Consider the following 20,000-nt stretch of genomic DNA (forward strand, 5'->3'; position numbering starts at 1 on the left):
TGGTCCGGCTTTCTCAAGCCAACTTATAGTTTGTCTTGAAGAACTTTTTAATCTATGTTTTGGTGTAGTTATACTATGAACTTATGTGTGTCACTGTCATAACTAAAATTACACAAATCATAGTTTAGATTTTGGTCAATTTGTTTGAATTTAAGCAGTTACTTAACAGTGACATAATACTTTATTTTTACTCTCCTAGTGTGCAAGACACAAGCAACTGTGGCAAGGAAGGAAAATGTGATGTTGTATGAAAGTACGTCTTTCTCAACACTGTGCACAGTCAGTGCTGAACTACTTGAGACTGTTCAAGCACAAAACAGTAGTTCCACTGAATCATTTTCAGAGGCTTCTGGGGCATATAGCTTCCTCCGCTGCAGTCATATCGCTGGGGTTGATGCATATGAGACCGCTTCAGCATTGGCTTCAGACTCGAGTCCCAAGATGGGCATGGCACCGTGGCACACATCGTGTGGTCATCACAACGATTTACCGCTTATTATTCAGTCCTTGGTCAGAGTTTCTGAACGATTGTGTATTGTTGTTGTCACAGCAGAATCCTCTGAGACCGGCTGGGACACTGTATGCAACGGGCACCCAGACTGCGCTGGCACATCAACTGCCTTGAGTTGTTGGCCATGCTACTAGCTCTAAGGAAGTTTCGACTGTTGTTTCAGGGCAAGCATGCCGTGGTCCAGACAGACAACACAGCAACAGTGGCATATATAAATCGCCAGGGCGACATCCAATTCCATCGCATGTCACACTCTGTGCAAAGTCAGGGAGGAAGAAGAACAAGTCCAAATAGTTTCGCTCTACTGGCCCAACCAGACTTGGTTTTCGGGGCTCATGCTGATGACATTGGCCCCTCCCTGGTGGATTCCCTGAGGAAGAACCTTCTTTCTCAGGGGCATGGCACAATCAGGCACCCGCGCCCATTCCTCTGGAACCTCCACGTCTGGTCCCTGGACTCATTACTCAGGCCAGAGCCCCCTCTACTAGGCGGCTCTACGTCTTGAAGATGCGCCTCTTTACTACATGGTGTGCTTCCCGAAGTGAAGACCCATGGAGTTGTAACGTCGGCTCGGTGCTTTCCTTTCTTCCGCAGGGCCTGGAGAGGCACCTGTCGGCCTCTACCCTTAAAGTGTACATGGCCGCTATAGGGGTTAATCACGACACAGTGGGTGGTAGGTCCATAGGAAAGCACGACCTGATAGTGAGGTTCTTGAGAGGTGCACTGAGGCAAAACCCTCCTAGACTTTGCCTTATCCCCTCTTGGGATCTCTCTCTGGTCCTTCAGGCCCTGCAGAGAGATCCGTTTGAGCCCGTGCAGTCTGTCAAGCTTAGTGCCCTCACTATGAAAACGGCTCTCCTGATTGCACTCACCTCCGTCCAGAAGGTGGGGGGGAACAAAAAGCCTTCTCCGTTAATGAATTGTGCCTGGAATTTGGTCCGGCCTACTCTCACATTGTCCTGAGACCCTGGCCTGGATAGCCATGGACTACTCCCTTCAGGGACCAAGTGGTGAACTTGCAAGCAATCCCTCCTGAGGAGGGAGAACCAGCCCTGTCTTTGCTGTGTCCAGTGTGCACTCTGTGCATCTATCTAGACCTTAGACACAGAGCTTCAGACGAGCAGAGCAGCTCTTTGTCTGCTTTTAAGATCAGCAGAAAGGGAAACATGTCTCCAAACAAAGAATGGCCCACTGGATTGTGGATGCCATTCTCCGGGCTTATCAGGCCCAGAACGTATTGGGAATGAGGACTCACTCTGGGGATATCGCAGCCACATCAGCTCTAGCAAACAGTACTTCATTAGCAGACATATGTAGAGCTCCAGGCTCTGAGATTTTATCTACGCACGAAAAGAGTTTTGTCTCGAGTCTTAGGTAATAGCAGTTAAAACTCAAACTGGCTGGATGCAGTGGTTGTATTAGCACCTTATCCCTCTCTGAGGTGATAACGTGCACTTTTTAGGTCCAGTTTCCCTTGAATGGTGAACCCTGGGCCATCCTTCTCAATCACTTAAGCACTATTGTGATGGATGAGTTTGGTGGGAGAACTCACTGCCAAGCTCATTACTCAGGGTATGCCCCTTTTGAGGTAAGCCCTTGTAATCTGGCTAGTGTTCTGTATGTAGTGGTTCCCTAACGGTGACCCCATACGATGTATTCTCTCACTTTTCAGTTTCCTTGTCTGTAAACCCAATGTCTTCCTCTGGGCAGAGCTAGCTCTGTCATCAGCCGCTGTGAAGCCACTAGTCTCTCCCTCCTTATGTGGAGCCCACCACAGAAACTCTTTCCTATGTAGTATTCCCTCTGGTGAGTCCATAGTATGTATTTTCCACATGCTAACCTCCTTCTACGGGTAGGATGAGGTCTCCCATGGACACATGGAGGCTTGCCCGCATTTGCACTGCCATGCCTTGTGACTCAGTACATGTTTTGACATTTAGTATAGGGAGGGACCCCTAGTGTCGGTATTTCGACACAATATCGAAAGTGACCGACATAAATGGAACATCTCGGGTTAATGACGTAAACCTCATTCCCTGACGGTCAAAACTTGAACTGCATCTGAGGGGTTTGAGATGCTGTCTCAGTTCCTCAGAACAAACTTTAAGTATGTGTGCAGCCGGCTCGCCTTATATACCCATATGTCAGGGGGCGTGGCCTGGCATGCAAATTTCACACACCAATTCCATTGGCTTTTTCAGAATACGTCAGAAGTGTTTGGGGCTCTCAAGGGGATCCCCTGGTGACTGTATTTTGACAACATCTCTTTTCCCCTCCATCAGGGAACGAGGGTTACACCAGTAACAGAGACGTCCTCCTAGACTACACAGTCCAAATATAATGTCAATTATTACATGGAAATTTATTGAATCGCCATATCAGATCCAACCATAAAGATGCTGTTATGAGAACAGACCCAAACTGACCACAAAATGTGATATGAAGTCATTATCTGCCTGGATGAAAAGCAAAAAGCACTTATGTGTGAATCTCAGGAAATCTGTGATCAGCTCATATTTCCTTCCCAAAATCAGAATAAAAAAAGAAGCCTATATTTAACCTTGTTTTTCTTTTTGCATTGTCACATTATGTCCCCCCAAAAATTATTCATGTTACTGTAACTCATCTGGATGGTTACAATTTATTTTTATTTTTTGTACAGCAAACACTACCTGGATGTATAATTAGTTTTTGCATAATGGTAATTATTAGAGTTGAGGGTGAAATGTGCTTAATGGTCTTGATAACAGAATCTTTGATGTTAGATTTGCATGAAAGACATGCCACAAAATTGTCATGAAAATGTCTAAAAAAATAGGCGCTATTTTTAAATGATGACCCTGACATTTTTGTGAGAATCACCGGTAACACTTTATTTTGCAGTGTTCATCACGTTGCATGTAGTTGTTCTAGTAATAACTTTAAATGATGCATAATTACAAGCAACTAATCCTAACCCAAATCCTAAAGTAAGTACATGTGGTTAATTATTATTACTCAGTACTTAATGTATAATTACGCTGTAACAAGTCACCCTAAAATAAAAGTGACCTTGACCACCCATACTGTACATCACAGTCTTTACATGGGACTCCCAAGAATACCATGTTTTTTTTAACATGTCCCTATAATGCATTCTGATCCTTATTTGGTCTTTAATGAACATCTCGAGCACTGGTTGGTTTGGTTTTTCGGCGGTGAGTGAGTGCACTTACCGCCCAGCGTGGCGAAGAAGCCCTCGATGTAGCAGCCCGTGACCCCCAAGTTGAAGTATCCGTGCAGGGCCGTGTAGAGCGTGACGGTGAAGCCGCCCACCACCATGAACAGGTCGGCCACGGCCAGGTTGAGCAGGATGAAGTTGAGGGGCGTGCGGAGCTTCTTGTGCTGCACCGTGACGTAGAGCGTGAGGAAGTTTACGGGGAATGAAGTGAAGATGAGGAAGAGCATATACGCGGCCAGAAGCGAGTACTTCCACGGCTCCGCTAGGTAATACTGCGGCTCCTCAAACGGGCTGCGGACCACACCGGTCCTGTTGGACATCGGCACGTAGAAGTTCGGACCTTCCGTTCCGTTCATATTCGGTTCACTGGTTAAGGATCAAGACAGAGAAAGTGGACAGACGAAGCTGGAAATTAAGTCCCTGAGAGCGAGCGAGAGATCTGCTGCCCGGGACTCAAGCGTCCCTCTTATATGAACCCCATGTGCCCAGATTAATGAGATTACAGAGAGGCCATGCAATTTGGAGGAATTGAGTTACAGGCAGATTGGGGTCAGAGAGGCTTGATAATCCATGAAGGTAAACCGACTGTAAACACAGTAACACTTTCATTTTCCACCCCACAAATTCAAATAAATCAGTACCAATGTATCTCAGAATGCCCACAAAAGCCGACTAGTGCATTCAAGGCCGGTTCACTGGAGGTTTCGCTTCTAAATCCAATTGCAAGTTTGCTGGTGTTTGTTGGATTTCCACGAACTAGTCTTTAAACTTCAGAAACTCGCTCTGATCGAGTCCAGCTACGCACACTTCAGCTATTACACTTGTAACTGACATAAATGACAAAAACAATTAATATTACTGAAATAATGCTGAATGGAAATAGAGAGCTAAAGTTCAGTGACTGAGTTCATTTATTAACCATCTCTTGAAATGAAGATGTCTGTCATTTTAACAAACAGGAACATTTCAGAGCGAGACAAATCTCACAAAACATCATGTTTGTGCTCTTGGTTTATATCAAATTTATATAAAAAATAATATAAATTCCTAAAGGATGAGGACATGAAGTTAGTTAAATGGATATTAATAGAGACTTATAAGATGGAAAATAACTTTGAGGACAGAAAAAGGAAACGATAACTTGGTTCTGCATTCAAAAACACTCAAGGAAATATTTCCAACAATAATCTTTCACAAATGGTCATGTCCACTCCACTCAGATCCAATCAGAAGTAGAAAAATATATAAGAAAAGCTCCTATAATTCACGTGATTGTCAAAACTAGAATGACTTCCATATTTTAAAAGACAATATATAAAAACACTTCAGCTCAACTGATAGGAAAACATGACAACAATACACATTAGAGCATAAATATGAAAACTTTATTTAAAAGGACAGTGAAATGGAGTGAGCTGTATGTTTGTGTAAGTGTGATAAGGAGCATGCATGGACACACACTGTAATCTACTTTGGCCGGTTGATCCCGGTAATCCTATCAGAGCTGCGCTGAGCTGGCATTTACTGACGGACTAGAGCAGCTCGATCCTGATCAGACCGAGATCGCGCACATTCAGCACACGCAGATGAGCTAGCTGGGCTCATCGATGGGTCTGCAACAGTACACACTCTCACACACACACACACACACACTAGGCGCTGGGCTCATCGATGGGTCTGCGGCAGTACGGGCAGCAGTTGTGCTGAAGAACCAACAGCTCGTAGTCCTCACTGTGAAACATCTTTGGAAAAGACAAAAGAATGCAATCAAACATCACAGAGAGGGAAGAGGCCGAAATCATGAAACCTGTGTGTGTGTGTGTGTGTGTACCTGAAAGCAGGATGGACACATGGTGATGCTGACGTCGGGCAGCAGGGACCGGTAGTACTGCCAGCTGAGAGGTTTGGGCCAGCGCTTGATCAGAACATCTCGCCTGGACATGGACCTCAACACCGGCCGACTCACGACCACCGGCACAAACTCCCGGCCGCCCTGCTGTCAATCACAGCACACCGAGACAAGTCAAGTCACCTTCATTTATATTGCGCTTTCAACAATAACATCAGACAACAGCCGACAGGAATGCTCTCTCAAAGTTATGAACAAATGTTCTTCCAGTAACGCTAATAGAACGTTCGTTCAGAGTTATCTGGTCTTTAATGATGTCTCAAAACATTATTTACAGTGGGGGAAATAATTATTTGATCCTCTGCTGATTTTGTAAGTTCACCCACTTACAAAGAAATGAAGGGTCTATCATTTTTATGGTAGGTTTTATTTTAACGGATAGAGACTGAATATCAACCAAAAAACACATTATATAAAGGTTGTAAATTGATTAGCATTTGATCGAGGGAAATAAGTATTTGATCACCAAACAACCAGCCAGGATTCTTCCTCCCACAGACTGCTTATGTGCCCATGTGGAGCACAGATTAGTCCTGTCACTTTAAGAAAGAACTCCTAATGTTCTAATGTCAGTGGACACCCGTCTCCAGAATCTGTGTCTTCCATTCCATCCTCTCCACCACATGGGCAAGACCAAAGAGCCCTCAAACGTCAGGGACCAGATTGTAGACCTGCACAAGGCTGGAATGGGCTACAACACCATCAGCAAGAAGCTTGGTGAGAAGGAGACTTTTGTTGGTGTGATTATTCAGAAATGGAAGAAATACAAAATGAAAAATCAATCGCCCTCGGTCTGGAGTTCCATGCAAGATCTGGCCTCATGGGGTATGGATGATCCTGAGAAAGGAGAGGGATCAGCCCAGAACTACACGGGAGAAGCTTGTTAATGATCTCAAGGCAGTTGGGTCACAGTCACCAGGCAGAGCACTGGTAACACACTACGCCACAGTGGATTGAAATCATGCAGCGCCAGCAAGATCCCCCGCTCAAGAAGGCACATGTAGAAGCCTGTCTGAAGTCTGCCAATGAACATCTAATGATTAAGGGAAGGCTTGGGAGAAAGTGCTGTGACCAGATGAGACTAAAATTGAGCTGTTTGGCATCAGTTTTTGTCATGTTTGAAGGAAGAGAAGCGCTGACTATGACCCCAAGAACACCATCCCTACAGCCAAGCACGAGCCGGGAACATCATGCTCTGGGGTACAGGACGACTTCACCGTACTGAGAGGCCGATGGACAGGGCCATGTACTGTAAAACCTTGTACGAGAACCTCCGTCCCTCAGCCAGAACACTGGAGACGGGTCGTGGATGGGTCTTCCAGAACACTGGAGACGGGTCGTGGATGGGTCTTCCAGAACACTGGAGATGGGTCGTGGATGGGTCTTCCAGAACACTGGAGACGGGTCGTGGATGGGTCTTCCAGAACACTGGAGACGGGTCGTGGATGGCTCTTCCAGAACACTGGAGACGGGTCGTGGATGGGTCTTCCAGAACACTGGAGACGGGTCGTGGATGGGTCTTCCAGAACACTGGAGATGGGTCGTGGATGGGTCTTCCAGAACACTGGAGATGGGTCGTGGATGGGTCTTCCAGAACACTGGAGATGGGTCGTGGATGGCTCTTCCAGAACACTGGAGACGGGTCGTGGATGGGTCTTCCAGAACACTGGAGATGGGTCGTGGATGGGTCTTCCAGAACACTGGAGACGGGTCGTGGATGGGTCTTCCAGAACACTGGAGATGGGTCGTGGATGGCTCTTCCAGAACACTGGAGATGGGTCGTGGATGGGTCTTCCAGAACACTGGAGATGGGTCGTGGATGGGTCTTCCAGAACACTGGAGATGGGTCGTGGATGGGTCTTCCAGAACACTGGAGACGGGTCGTGGATGGGTCTTCCAGAACACTGGAGATGGGTCGTGGATGGGTCTTCCAGAACACTGGAGACGGGTCGTGGATGGGTCTTCCAGAACACTGGAGATGGGTCGTGGATGGGTCTTCCAGAACACTGGAGATGGGTCGTGGATGGGTCTTCCAGAACACTGGAGACGGGTCGTGGATGGGTCTTCCAGAACACTGGAGATGGGTCGTGGATGGGTCTTCCAGCACACTGGAGATGGGTCGTGGATGGGTCTTCCAGAACACTGGAGACGGGTCGTGGATGGGTCTTCCAGAACACTGGAGACGGGTCGTGGATGGGTCTTCCAGAACACTGGAGACGGGTCGTGGATGGGTCTTCCAGCACACTGGAGACGGGTCGTGGATGGGTCTTCCAGAACACTGGAGATGGGTCGTGGATGGCTCTTCCAGAACACTGGAGACGGGTCGTGGATGGGTCTTCCAGAACACTGGAGATGGGTCGTGGATGGGTCTTCCAGAACACTGGAGATGGGTCATGGATGGGTCTTCCAGAACACTGGAGACGGGTCGTGAATGGGTCTTCCAGAACACTGGAGACGGGTCGTGGATGGGTCTACCAGAACACTGGAGACGGGTCGTGGATGGGTCTTCCAGAACACTGGAGACGGGTCGTGGATGGGTCTTCCAGAACACTGGAGACGGGTCGTGGATGGGTCTTCCAGAACACTGGAGACGGGTCGTGGATGGGTCTTCCAGAACACTGGAGACGGGTCGTGGATGGGTCTTCCAGAACACTGGAGACGGGTCGTGGATGGGTCTTCCAGCACACTGGAGACGGGTCGTGGATGGGTCTTCCAGAACACTGGAGACGGGTCGTGGATGGGTCTTCCAGCACACTGGAGACGGGTCGTGGATGGGTCTTCCAGAACACTGGAGACGGGTCGTGGATGGGTCTTCCAGAACACTGGAGACGGGTCGTGGATGGGTCTTCCAGAACACTGGAGATGGGTCGTGGATGGGTCTTCCAGCATGACACTGACCCAAAACACACCGCCCAGGCAACAAAGGAGAGGCTCAAGAAGAAGCACATTAAGGTCTTGGAGTGGTGGCCTAGCCAGTGTCTGATCTGTGGAGCTGAAACTTCGAGCTGCAAAGCGACAGCCAAGAAACCTTAAGGATTTAGAGAGGATCTGTGAAGAGGAGTGGACCAGAATCCGAGATGTGTGCAAACCTGGTGACCAACTACAAGAAACGTCTTTCCTCTGTGCTTGCCAACAAAGGGTTCTCCACCAAGTACTAAGGCATGTTTTGCTTGGGAATCAAATCAATTTATAATTTATAATTGTAATAATATAATAATATAATATAATTATAATTTATATAATGTGTTTTTTCTGGATTTTTTGGTTGATATTCTGTCTCTATCCGTTAAAATAAACCTACCATAAAAATGACCTTTCATTTCTTTGTAAGTGGGTGAACTTACAAAATCAGTTCAATTCCCCCAAATCAAATAGATTATTTCCCCCACTGTATCGTTCATGGAACATTTTATTTCTGAAACATTTAGTTGGACGTTCATCTTTTTGTTGTTGTTAATGCTAGTTTCAGAACATTCAGAGAACATTCAAAAGTAACGTTCCCATAGCGAATGACGAAATGGAGTGTGCCCATTAAATGATTAGTTCACTTCAGAATTAAAATGTCCTAATAGGTTCCTCACCCCCCACATCATGCAAGATGTTCATGTCTTTCTTTCTTCAGTCGAAAAGAAATGAAGATCGTTTCGTTTTTAAAACTGGATGTTTTGCATGTTCAGAAAACATTCAGAAATAACGTTTTCATAATTTAATGGGAATGTGAACAAAACGTTCTTAGAACATAATATTGTTATCTGGGAAGCGCTGGCAGACGCTTTTATTCCGGGTTCAAGCCTCGTCTGATGAACTACTGCACACGTGACACACGAGGAGAACAAACATGGCTTTGGGATCATTTCAGTGCAACATGAGATGGTTTCTGCAATGTCATGTGACTGTGTTTGAGTAAAGCAGGAAAGTGGGACTTTATTCATCAGGAATGGTCTGAATGATGAAAACATGGCTATGATATGATTGGTTAAATCTTTTTTAGTTTTCCACATGGTAAGATGACAAGTCTATTACAAGTTATTATGATGAAAGATAACCAAAGCGATGTGTCTTCTTACTAATGAAGAAACACCAGGAATGTGTATTTATGAAAAATCATGTATTTCATCTGTCAGTTATTCACTTCAGTCAGTCTCACCTCAAAGCTGAGTTTGGCTGTAAAGGGGTCGTCCTCTGGGTCTTCAGTCCCATCATCCAGCTTCAGACACTGGGATTCTGACACACACACACACACACACACACACACACACACACACACACGTATGTTGTACGTTGACTGGTGTTATCATGTGATATATTGTTCTGTTATGCTGTTTCTGTATCCAAGGTTTTTTTGGGGGGATTTTGGATTTTATGACCGGAGGCAGAAACCAAAAAAAGGTCAGTAGAAGAAATTTCCAGATAGCAGATGAAACTGTAACTATCAACTATCAAAGTAACTATCAATACACTTGGTAGAAAAGCTACAACAGAATAAACTAGTGAAGGAGAGCAGAGCGAGGGAGTCAGAAGGACACTAGACAGTGAGTTTAGATTATATTCCTCTAACGAGCTGCCAGATTACAGGTGTTGTCAATCAGAATTCAGGCGATAGGGAGCAGACAGAGATGGAGAGCAAAACAGGGATGTCACAACAATAAAATAACACATTTTTAATGTAAAAGACAATTGCTAGTCTTTATTCACTTGCCAATCAAGCTAAAAAAGTCATTGGGCAGTTCATTGCACAAGAAACCAATGACATCAGAACTTCTTGCAGATATTGGCACCAATGACAGGGTTCGTACACACACTGTAAAATGAAATTCCAGGACTTTCAAGCACTGCTTTTTTTTGGTTTTGCAAGGACTAAGATCAGAGATCTCACTTATTAAGCAATATCTATATTGTCTTTCAAATTCTAAAAAAAGTTACATAGATAAATAAAAATAAATGAATAAAACAAAATGGTACAAAAAAGTGCAGCACAAGCAATGACTGCGGTAACTTTATCCATGGAAAGGATACTATGACAAAGATATCACTGTCCTTATTCAAACTTATGTTCCCCCCATGAATATACTGTATGATTGACCTGAAGAATGACAGCTGTATCATATACGTTGATATAAGGAATATTACGCTCATAGCCATGCAAAATGGCTCTATGTCTATATCAGATGGGCTGCAGCATTAATTTTGCATGAAAAGATAGTTTTATCGATAAAATTAAACACTAATTTCACATATATTGTCTTTCAATAATTTTCATAAATAAATCGCTGTTTTCAAGGGTTTTCCAGGACTTAAATTTCAAAAAGTCAAATCGAAGCACTTGAAGCAGCCTATGCGAACGCTGCATGAGTCTCTAGTCTCCCTAAGCTGTTCTTTGGCTCGTCCTCCTGCATATGGCGGAGGGCGCTGAAGAGGAGAATTAGCGGCGTGTGTTGAGGCACACCTGACGAGAATGAAGCCCCATCACCGCCGCTGTTAAATGCTCGAGCTCTCCTCGAGAGACCGGTCTCTTCCCCGTGCACGCTGGTGTCCTCGTGGGTCCAGGAGTCGCCGGACCCATGGAGGATCATGCGTGACGCCGCTGACGGGCTAGGATGCCAGGCCGCTATTCCCCTCAGTTGTCGGGGCCTAGAGAGGACAAGCCGTGATGCCGAAGCCGCCGCCCCTCGCGCCTCAGGCCGAGAGAAGAGAGAAGCGCGTGCGACCGCCGGACACCCCCTTACCTGGACCCGTCCCATCTCTTCACTACCCGTCCTTCACGATTCCCTGGCACGACGAGGACACCAGACCCCCCTTTTGTTTTAACGCTTTATTTCCCCCATTTTTGGACATTTTATGTTTATTTACTGTAATAAATGCCTCTCCGAGGCCTGACACCACTCCCACTGTGTCTGTCGTTTGCTCCTCCCGCCACAATATGTATATATGTATATGTATATGTGAGGTGAAAGAGACGTTACCTCCGCTGCTCATCTCCTGCCAGCCGCTGCTTCTCTCCACGCGAGGCACTTCCAGGTCGATCAGAGACACGGCCTCCTCATCCGAGATATCCTCCTCCAGATAAAACTCCACCAGCGGAAGAACCTCTGAACACACACACCATACATCACACAGATATGTGAAACACATGCCAAGATCCTGGCCCGCTATCCTCCTCCTCCAGAGAAGACTACTGAAGTGGCTGATCATACAACCATAATACAATCATACAATCATACAATGTTCTGAAGATGATCTCATCCATGTTTGACAAACACCAACACAAACCTAATCAGTGTGGCAAATTTCATTAGGTTTAACCAGACAGTCGACTAAAAGCCAGAAGAAACAACAGAATAACGAACCAACAAGCAAACCTCTAATATTCTCCTGTTCATGCACTCCTGCTTTTGAACACAACACCGGTTATGATTGGCAGGTGTATGAGGCGCTCACCATATGAGGAGGCAGAGAATATGAACGGCTGTCTGCAGTTGATGCAGGAGTTGCCCTGGTTATTCAGCAATGGGTTGTTGGTGGAGCAGCGGAAACACATCGGGATCAAATCCTGCAGCAAACACAAGCTTTACCAACAGGCACACCTTCTATAAACAGCTGTAACACACAAACACACACACACACACACACACACACACACACACACACACTCACCTCGCTGTCCCGGTAGGGTTTGGAGCGCACTGTTAGGCAGCTCAGCTCCATGCTCTCCTGATAGCGGGCCGGGATCTTCAGGCCCTGCAGCTTCTCGAAGGCGTGTCGCGCTACTTTATACGCTCCCAGAACTTTACTCTGCTTGGCCAGAGCATACAGTGTATCTCTGAACCTCACGTCAAGGATACACACTATTACGCTGCAGTAGCCAATCATCACGCATCACATCAGCCAATCATCGCGCATCACATCAGCCAATCATCGCGCATCACATCAGCCAATCATCTCGCATCACATCAGCCAATCATCGCGCATCACATCAGCCAATCATCACGCATCACATCAGCCAATCATCAGCGCATCACATCAGCCAATCATCGCGCATCACATCAGCCAATCATCACGCATCACATCAGCCAATCATCAGCGCATCACATCAGCCAATCATCGCGCATCACATCAGCCAATCATCGCGCATCACATCAGCCAATCATCTCGCATCACATCAGCCAATCATCGCGCATCACATCAGCCAATCATCACGCATCACATCAGCCAATCATCAGCGCATCACATCAGCCAATCATCGCGCATCACATCAGCCAATCATCACGCATCACATCAGCCAATCATCGCGCATCACATCAGCCAATCATCACGCATCACATCAGCCAATCATCGCGCATCACATCAGCCAATCATCACGCATCACATCAGCGCATCACATCAGCCAATCATCACGCATCACATCAGCCAATCATCGCGCATCACATCAGCCAATCATCACGCATCACATCAGCCAATCATCACGCATCACATCAGCCAATCATCGCGCATCACATCAGCCAATCATCACGCATCACATCAGCCAATCATCGCGCATCACATCAGCCAATCATCACGCATCACATTAGCGCATCACATCAGCCAATCATCACGCATCACATCAGCCAATCATCGCGCATCACATCAGCCAATCATCACGCATCACATCAGCCAATCATCACGCATCACATCAGCCAATCATCACGCATCACATCAGCCAATCATCGCGCATCACATCAGCCAATCATCAAGCATCACATCAGCCAATCATCGCGCATCACATCAGTCAATCATCGCGCATCACATCAGCCAATCATCGCGCATCACATCAGCCAATCATCACGCATCACATCAGCCAATCATCACGCATCACATCAGCCAATCATCACGCATCACATCAGCCAATCATCGCGCATCACATCAGCCAATCATCGCGCATCACATCAGTCAATCATCGCGCATCACATCAGCCAATCATCGCGCATCACATCAGCCAATCATCACGCATCACATCAGCCAATCATCACGCATCACATCAGCCAATCATCACGCATCACATCAGCCAATCATCGCGCATCACATCAGCCAATCATCAAGCATCACATCAGCCAATCATCGCGCATCACATCAGCCAATCATCGCGCATCACATCAGCCAATCATCTCGCATCACATCAGCCAATCATCACGCATCACATCAGCCAATCATCGCGCATCACATCAGCCAATCATCACGCATCACATTAGCGCATCACATCAGCCAATCATCGCGCATCACATCAGCCAATCATCGCGCATCACATCAGCCAATCATCGCGCATCACATCAGCCAATCATCACGCATCACATCAGCCAATCATCAGCGCATCACATCAGCCAATCATCGCGCATCACATCAGCCAATCATCACGCATCACATCAGCCAATCATCGCGCATCACATCAGCCAATCATCACGCATCACATCAGCCAATCATCGCGCATCACATCAGCCAATCATCTCGCATCACATCAGCCAATCATCTCGCATCACATCAGCCAATCATCGCGCATCACATCAGCCAATCATCGCGCATCACATCAGCCAATCATCTCGCATCACATCAGCCAATCATCTCGCATCACATCAGCCAATCATCGCGCATCACATCAGCCAATCATCTCGCATCACATCAGCCAATCATCACGCATCACATCAGCCAATCATCGCGCATCACATCAGCCAATCATCGCGCATCACATCAGCCAATCATCGCGCATCACATCAGCCAATCATCACGCATCGCATCAGCCAATCATCGCGCATCACATCAGCCAATCATCTCGCATCACATCAGCCAATCATCACATCAGCCAATCATCACGCATCACATCAGCCAATCATCGCGCATCACATCAGCCAATCATCGCGCATCACATCAGCCAATCATCTCGCATCACATCAGCCAATCATCACATCAGCCAATCATCGCGCATCACATCAGCCAATCATCACGCATCACATCAGCCAATCATCTCGCATCACATCAGCCAATCATCGCGCATCACATCAGCCAATCATCGCGCATCACATCAGCCAATCATCGCGCATCACATCAGCCAATCATCACGCATCACATCAGCCAATCATCACGCATCACATCAGCCAATCATCACGCATCACATCAGCCAATCATCGCGCATCACATCAGCCAATCATCTCGCATCACATCAGCCAATCATCACGCATCACATCAGCCAATCATCGCGCATCACATCAGCCAATCATCGCGCATCACATCAGCCAATCATCGCGCATCACATCAGCCAATCATCACGCATCACATCAGCCAATCATCACGCATCACATCAGCCAATCATCACGCATCACATCAGCCAATCATCTCGCATCACATCAGCCAATCATCTCGCATCACATCAGCCAATCATCTCGCATCACATCAGCCAATCATCTCGCATCACATCAGCCAATCATCACGCATCACATCAGCCAATCATCACGCATCACATCAGCCAATCATCGCGCATCACATCAGCCAATCATCACGCATCACATCAGCGCATCACATCAGCCAATCATCACGCATCACATCAGCCAATCATCTCGCATCACATCAGCCAATCATCTCGCATCACATCAGCCAATCATCGCGCATCACATCAGCCAATCATCACGCATCACATCAGCCAATCATCGCGCATCACATCAGCCAATCATCTCGCATCACATCAGCCAATCATCTCGCATCACATCAGCCAATCATCGCGCATCACATCAGCCAATCATCGCGCATCACATCAGCCAATCATCTCGCATCACATCAGCCAATCATCACGCATCACATCAGCCAATCATCGCGCATCACATCAGCCAATCATCGCGCATCACATCAGCCAATCATCGCGCATCACATCAGCCAATCATCACGCATCGCATCAGCCAATCATCGCGCATCACATCAGCCAATCATCTCGCATCACATCAGCCAATCATCGCGCATCACATCAGCCAATCATCACGCATCACATCAGCGCATCACATCAGCCAATCATCACGCATCACATCAGCCAATCATCTCGCATCACATCAGCCAATCATCTCGCATCACATCAGCCAATCATCGCGCATCACATCAGCCAATCATCACGCATCACATCAGCCAATCATCACGCATCACATCAGCCAATCATCTCGCATCACATCAGCCAATCATCTCGCATCACATCAGCCAATCATCTCGCATCACATCAGCCAATCATCGCGCATCACATCAGCCAATCATCACGCATCACATCAGCCAATCATCACGCATCACATCAGCCAATCATCACGCATCACATCAGCCAATCATCACGCATCACATCAGCCAATCATCGCGCATCACATCAGCCAATCATCTCGCATCACATCAGCCAATCATCGCGCATCACATCAGCCAATCATCGCGCATCACATCAGCCAATCATCACGCATCACATCAGCCAATCATCACGCATCACATCAGCGCATCACATCAGCCAATCATTGCGCATCACATCAGCCAATCATCTCGCATCACATCAGCCAATCATCACGCATCACATCAGCCAATCATCTCGCATCACATCAGCCAATCATCTCGCATCACATCAGCCAATCATCTCGCATCACATCAGCCAATCATCTCGCATCACATCAGCCAATCATCTCGCATCACATCAGCCAATCATCTCGCATCACATCAGCCAATCATCGCGCATCACATCAGCCAATCATCACGCATCACATCAGCCAATCATCACGCATCACATCAGCCAATCATCTCGCATCACATCAGCCAATCATCTCGCATCACATCAGCCAATCATCTCGCATCACATCAGCCAATCATCTCGCATCACATCAGCCAATCATCGCGCATCACATCAGCCAATCATCACGCATCACATCAGCCAATCATCGCGCATCACATCAGCCAATCATCTCGCATCACATCAGCCAATCATCGCGCATCACATCAGCCAATCATCGCGCATCACATCAGCCAATCATCACGCATCACATCAGCGCATCACATCAGCCAATCATTGCGCATCACATCAGCCAATCATCTCGCATCACATCAGCCAATCATCACGCATCACATCAGCCAATCATCTCGCATCACATCAGCCAATCATCTCGCATCACATCAGCCAATCATCTCGCATCACATCAGCCAATCATCTCGCATCACATCAGCCAATCATCTCGCATCACATCAGCCAATCATCTCGCATCACATCAGCCAATCATCGCGCATCACATCAGCCAATCATCACGCATCACATCAGCCAATCATCACGCATCACATCAGCCAATCATCTCGCATCACATCAGCCAATCATCTCGCATCACATCAGCCAATCATCTCGCATCACATCAGCCAATCATCGCGCATCACATCAGCCAATCATCACGCATCACATCAGCCAATCATCGCGCATCACATCAGCCAATCATCTCGCATCACATCAGCCAATCATCGCGCATCACATCAGCCAATCATCTCGCATCACATCAGCCAATCATCACGCATCACATCAGCCAATCATCTCGCATCACATCAGCCAATCATCACGCATCACATCAGCCAATCATCTCGCATCACATCAGCCAATCATCTCGCATCACATCAGCCAATCATCGCGCATCACATCAGCCAATCATCACGCATCACATCAGCCAATCATCTCGCATCACATCAGCCAATCATCTCGCATCACATCAGCCAATCATCGCGCATCACATCAGCCAATCATCTCGCATCACATCAGCCAATCATCTCGCATCACATCAGCCAATCATCACGCATCACATCAGCCAATCATCTCGCATCACATCAGCCAATCATCACGCATCACATCAGCCAATCATCGCGCATCACATCAGCCAATCATCTCGCATCACATCAGCCAATCATCGCGCATCACATCAGCCAATCATCACGCATCACATCAGCCAATCATCGCGCATCACATCAGCCAATCATCACGCATCACATCAGCCAATCATCGCGCATCACATCAGCCAATCATCACGCATCACATGAGCATCAGTGACAGACGGTTGGTATGATTGGTCGTGGCGGCAATAGGGCCCTATGCTGATATGCCTATGCCTAACCCTAACCCTGATATCCTAAAAGAGTTTGCAGACTTTCCCTCAGACCTGTTGGTCAACGTCGATAAAGCATTGATTACCGGAGATTTTAACATTCACGTAGATGATGCGTAATTCAAATGATGCGTTTATAGATTTACTAAACTCCTTTGGGGTGAAGCAAAACGTCACTAGACCCACCCATCGTTAATCATACAATACATTTAATTATATCACATTGAACCGATCCTACTGATATAGAGATTCTACCGCTAAGTGATGATATCACTGATCACTTCCTTGTGACGTGCACAACTGCTGAAATCTGCAAGTGCCGCATTGTCGGCCAGGTACAACCATTCTCCCAAACACTATCGATAGATTCACAAATAACCTGCCTGATCTGTCTCAGCTTCTCAGCGTACCCAAGCACACAAATGAACTAGAGGACGTTAGAAATTGTTGCACCGATCAGATCAAAAAAGGTTAGAGAGAAAAGTACTGCACCATGGGATAAGAGTATTACTCACGCTATCAAGAGAGAAACTCGTAATCTACCCAAAGCGTAGAAACGGCAGAGGCAGAACCGATACATGGAAGCACGTGTCCTTCAGGTTGATTAGGTCGACTTTTACCGCAAAGTATCAAAAGTTACATCCAGTTATAAATACCATGTCTGCTTATCAATCTGTCATCCCTGAACATACAATACGCAATGCAATAAATACTAAAGTAGGGGGAAAATCATTCTTTATCATTTACCAGTCAAATTTGACAAGATGATTTCCCTTAATGACAAAAAAGCAGGATTTCCAGAATATATTCATCCCAGAATATATTTAAAGACCTTAAGTAATTTTTTTTTCTACATTAGCCCATCATGTATCTAACCATCCAAAAGCAGATTCGGCGTTAAGAGCTGGAAAGACCGCCTGGCATTGGCATGCACAACTTCTGTTTCAATCGGACTGAACTCATTCCGACTGATAAATCTGAATGTAGTCTTTACATGTTCACGCTCAAAAAGTGATCGGGTTGATGTGCGTGTTTATATGTCCCAAGCTTCAAATCGGAATTCATTTTTTGACATACGCACATAAATACAAAGTTTCCCGCTGCCTGCGCTTATAACCATCCTCCTACATAGGTTCTTCATTTGTTTTAAACAGTAGACATAATAATTTGGTTATTATTTCAAGTTTTTTCAGTTTAGGGTTTCAATCCGATCAATGGTTTATATGTTCTCTCGATCGGATTAGAAAATGAATAAACCACCCCTTTCAATCTGATCGAAATTATTTGTAATAGAGCACACACTGAGTTTTTTAATGGGTTATGTTATAGCCCTACTTGTTTTTAATGTTTTTATGAAATATCTGTATTGACTGCATGATCATGTCACTGTATTATTTACCGCCTTGGCGAGCCACGCAACACTGCTATAGACCATAAAAATACTGTTAGATCGACTACAAAATTACACTGGTATTCAGGGGCAGGAATTAACCTGGTTTAGATCGTATCAGACCATTACCATTTTGTCTATTTAACCGGGGACAAATCTAAGATAACGTCAGTAAAGTATAGAGCACTGCAAGGATCTGTGCTAGGCCCTCTGCTATTCTCAATATATACACATGTTCTGTCCATGACATGACAGTCCAGCCAGAATCAAATTCAGCACACATGTTGGAGACGATAGAGCTTCTTCAGTTAGCCTGAACTAGGGATGCACCGATCCGATACTCAGTATCGGAATCGGCTCCGATACTGCCATTTTTGGCGGATCGGGTATCGGTCAGACGAGGCCGATCCAAATCCGATATTGTGCGTATACTATTCAGTGTTATTGTTAAGCCCCACAAACATTATAAAGCACCATAAGTTTTCGTGCACAATATTTTAAGTGTTCTGAAGCCATTATATAGTATAATGTGAGATATAAATTAATATTTAAGTGTTAAATTCAAGATCACGTAAACGTTTCCCTCAGCTGCGTCAATCATTCTTCATTCAGCACTCAAACAGCGCGTCGCGTCCGGTTATGACAGAACACACGATGAAACTCTCTCCAAGATGATTCAATGTTACTATTATTATACTTGATCTGTAGATAAAGGTCTATGGTTTCACATAAAACAACTTTATCTTGCTGGACTTTATTGCTGTACCTTAATCATGTTACTTTCTACCGGGTGTCTGTTAGATCACAACACTGGAGTAAAGTCAGGTACTATTTGTTCTTCACGCGCACAGTAACTG

General features: G+C 46.1%; 2 protein-coding genes across 2 annotated transcripts in view; both read right to left on the reverse strand.

Moving 5' to 3' along the window:
- exorh (extra-ocular rhodopsin) overlaps positions 1-4,804 on the reverse strand; it is a 10,603-nt gene extending 5,799 nt beyond the window's left edge. Inside the window, exon 1 of the mRNA XM_079897553.1 lies at positions 3,727-4,804. Within this exon, the coding sequence (XP_079753679.1) occupies positions 3,727-4,087 (361 nt within the window). The 5' untranslated portion in view covers positions 4,088-4,804. The remainder of the gene's footprint in view (positions 1-3,726) is intronic.
- A 295-nt stretch (positions 4,805-5,099) lies between these two features.
- Positions 5,100-20,000, reverse strand: part of ift122 (intraflagellar transport 122 homolog (Chlamydomonas)) — a 71,588-nt gene continuing 56,687 nt past the window's right edge. The window contains exons 24-29 of the mRNA XM_079896346.1: positions 12,295-12,460; positions 12,079-12,190; positions 11,604-11,729; positions 9,788-9,864; positions 5,563-5,727; positions 5,100-5,473 (exon numbers count right to left, since the gene is read on the reverse strand). Coding sequence (XP_079752472.1) covers positions 5,384-5,473; positions 5,563-5,727; positions 9,788-9,864; positions 11,604-11,729; positions 12,079-12,190; positions 12,295-12,460 — 736 coding nt within the window. The 3' untranslated portion in view covers positions 5,100-5,383. The remainder of the gene's footprint in view (positions 5,474-5,562; positions 5,728-9,787; positions 9,865-11,603; positions 11,730-12,078; positions 12,191-12,294; positions 12,461-20,000) is intronic.

The sequence above is a fragment of the Squalius cephalus genome (assembly GCF_949319135.1).
Source record: "Squalius cephalus genome assembly, chromosome: 16".
In the NCBI taxonomy this organism is placed as follows: domain Eukaryota; kingdom Metazoa; phylum Chordata; class Actinopteri; order Cypriniformes; family Leuciscidae; genus Squalius; species Squalius cephalus.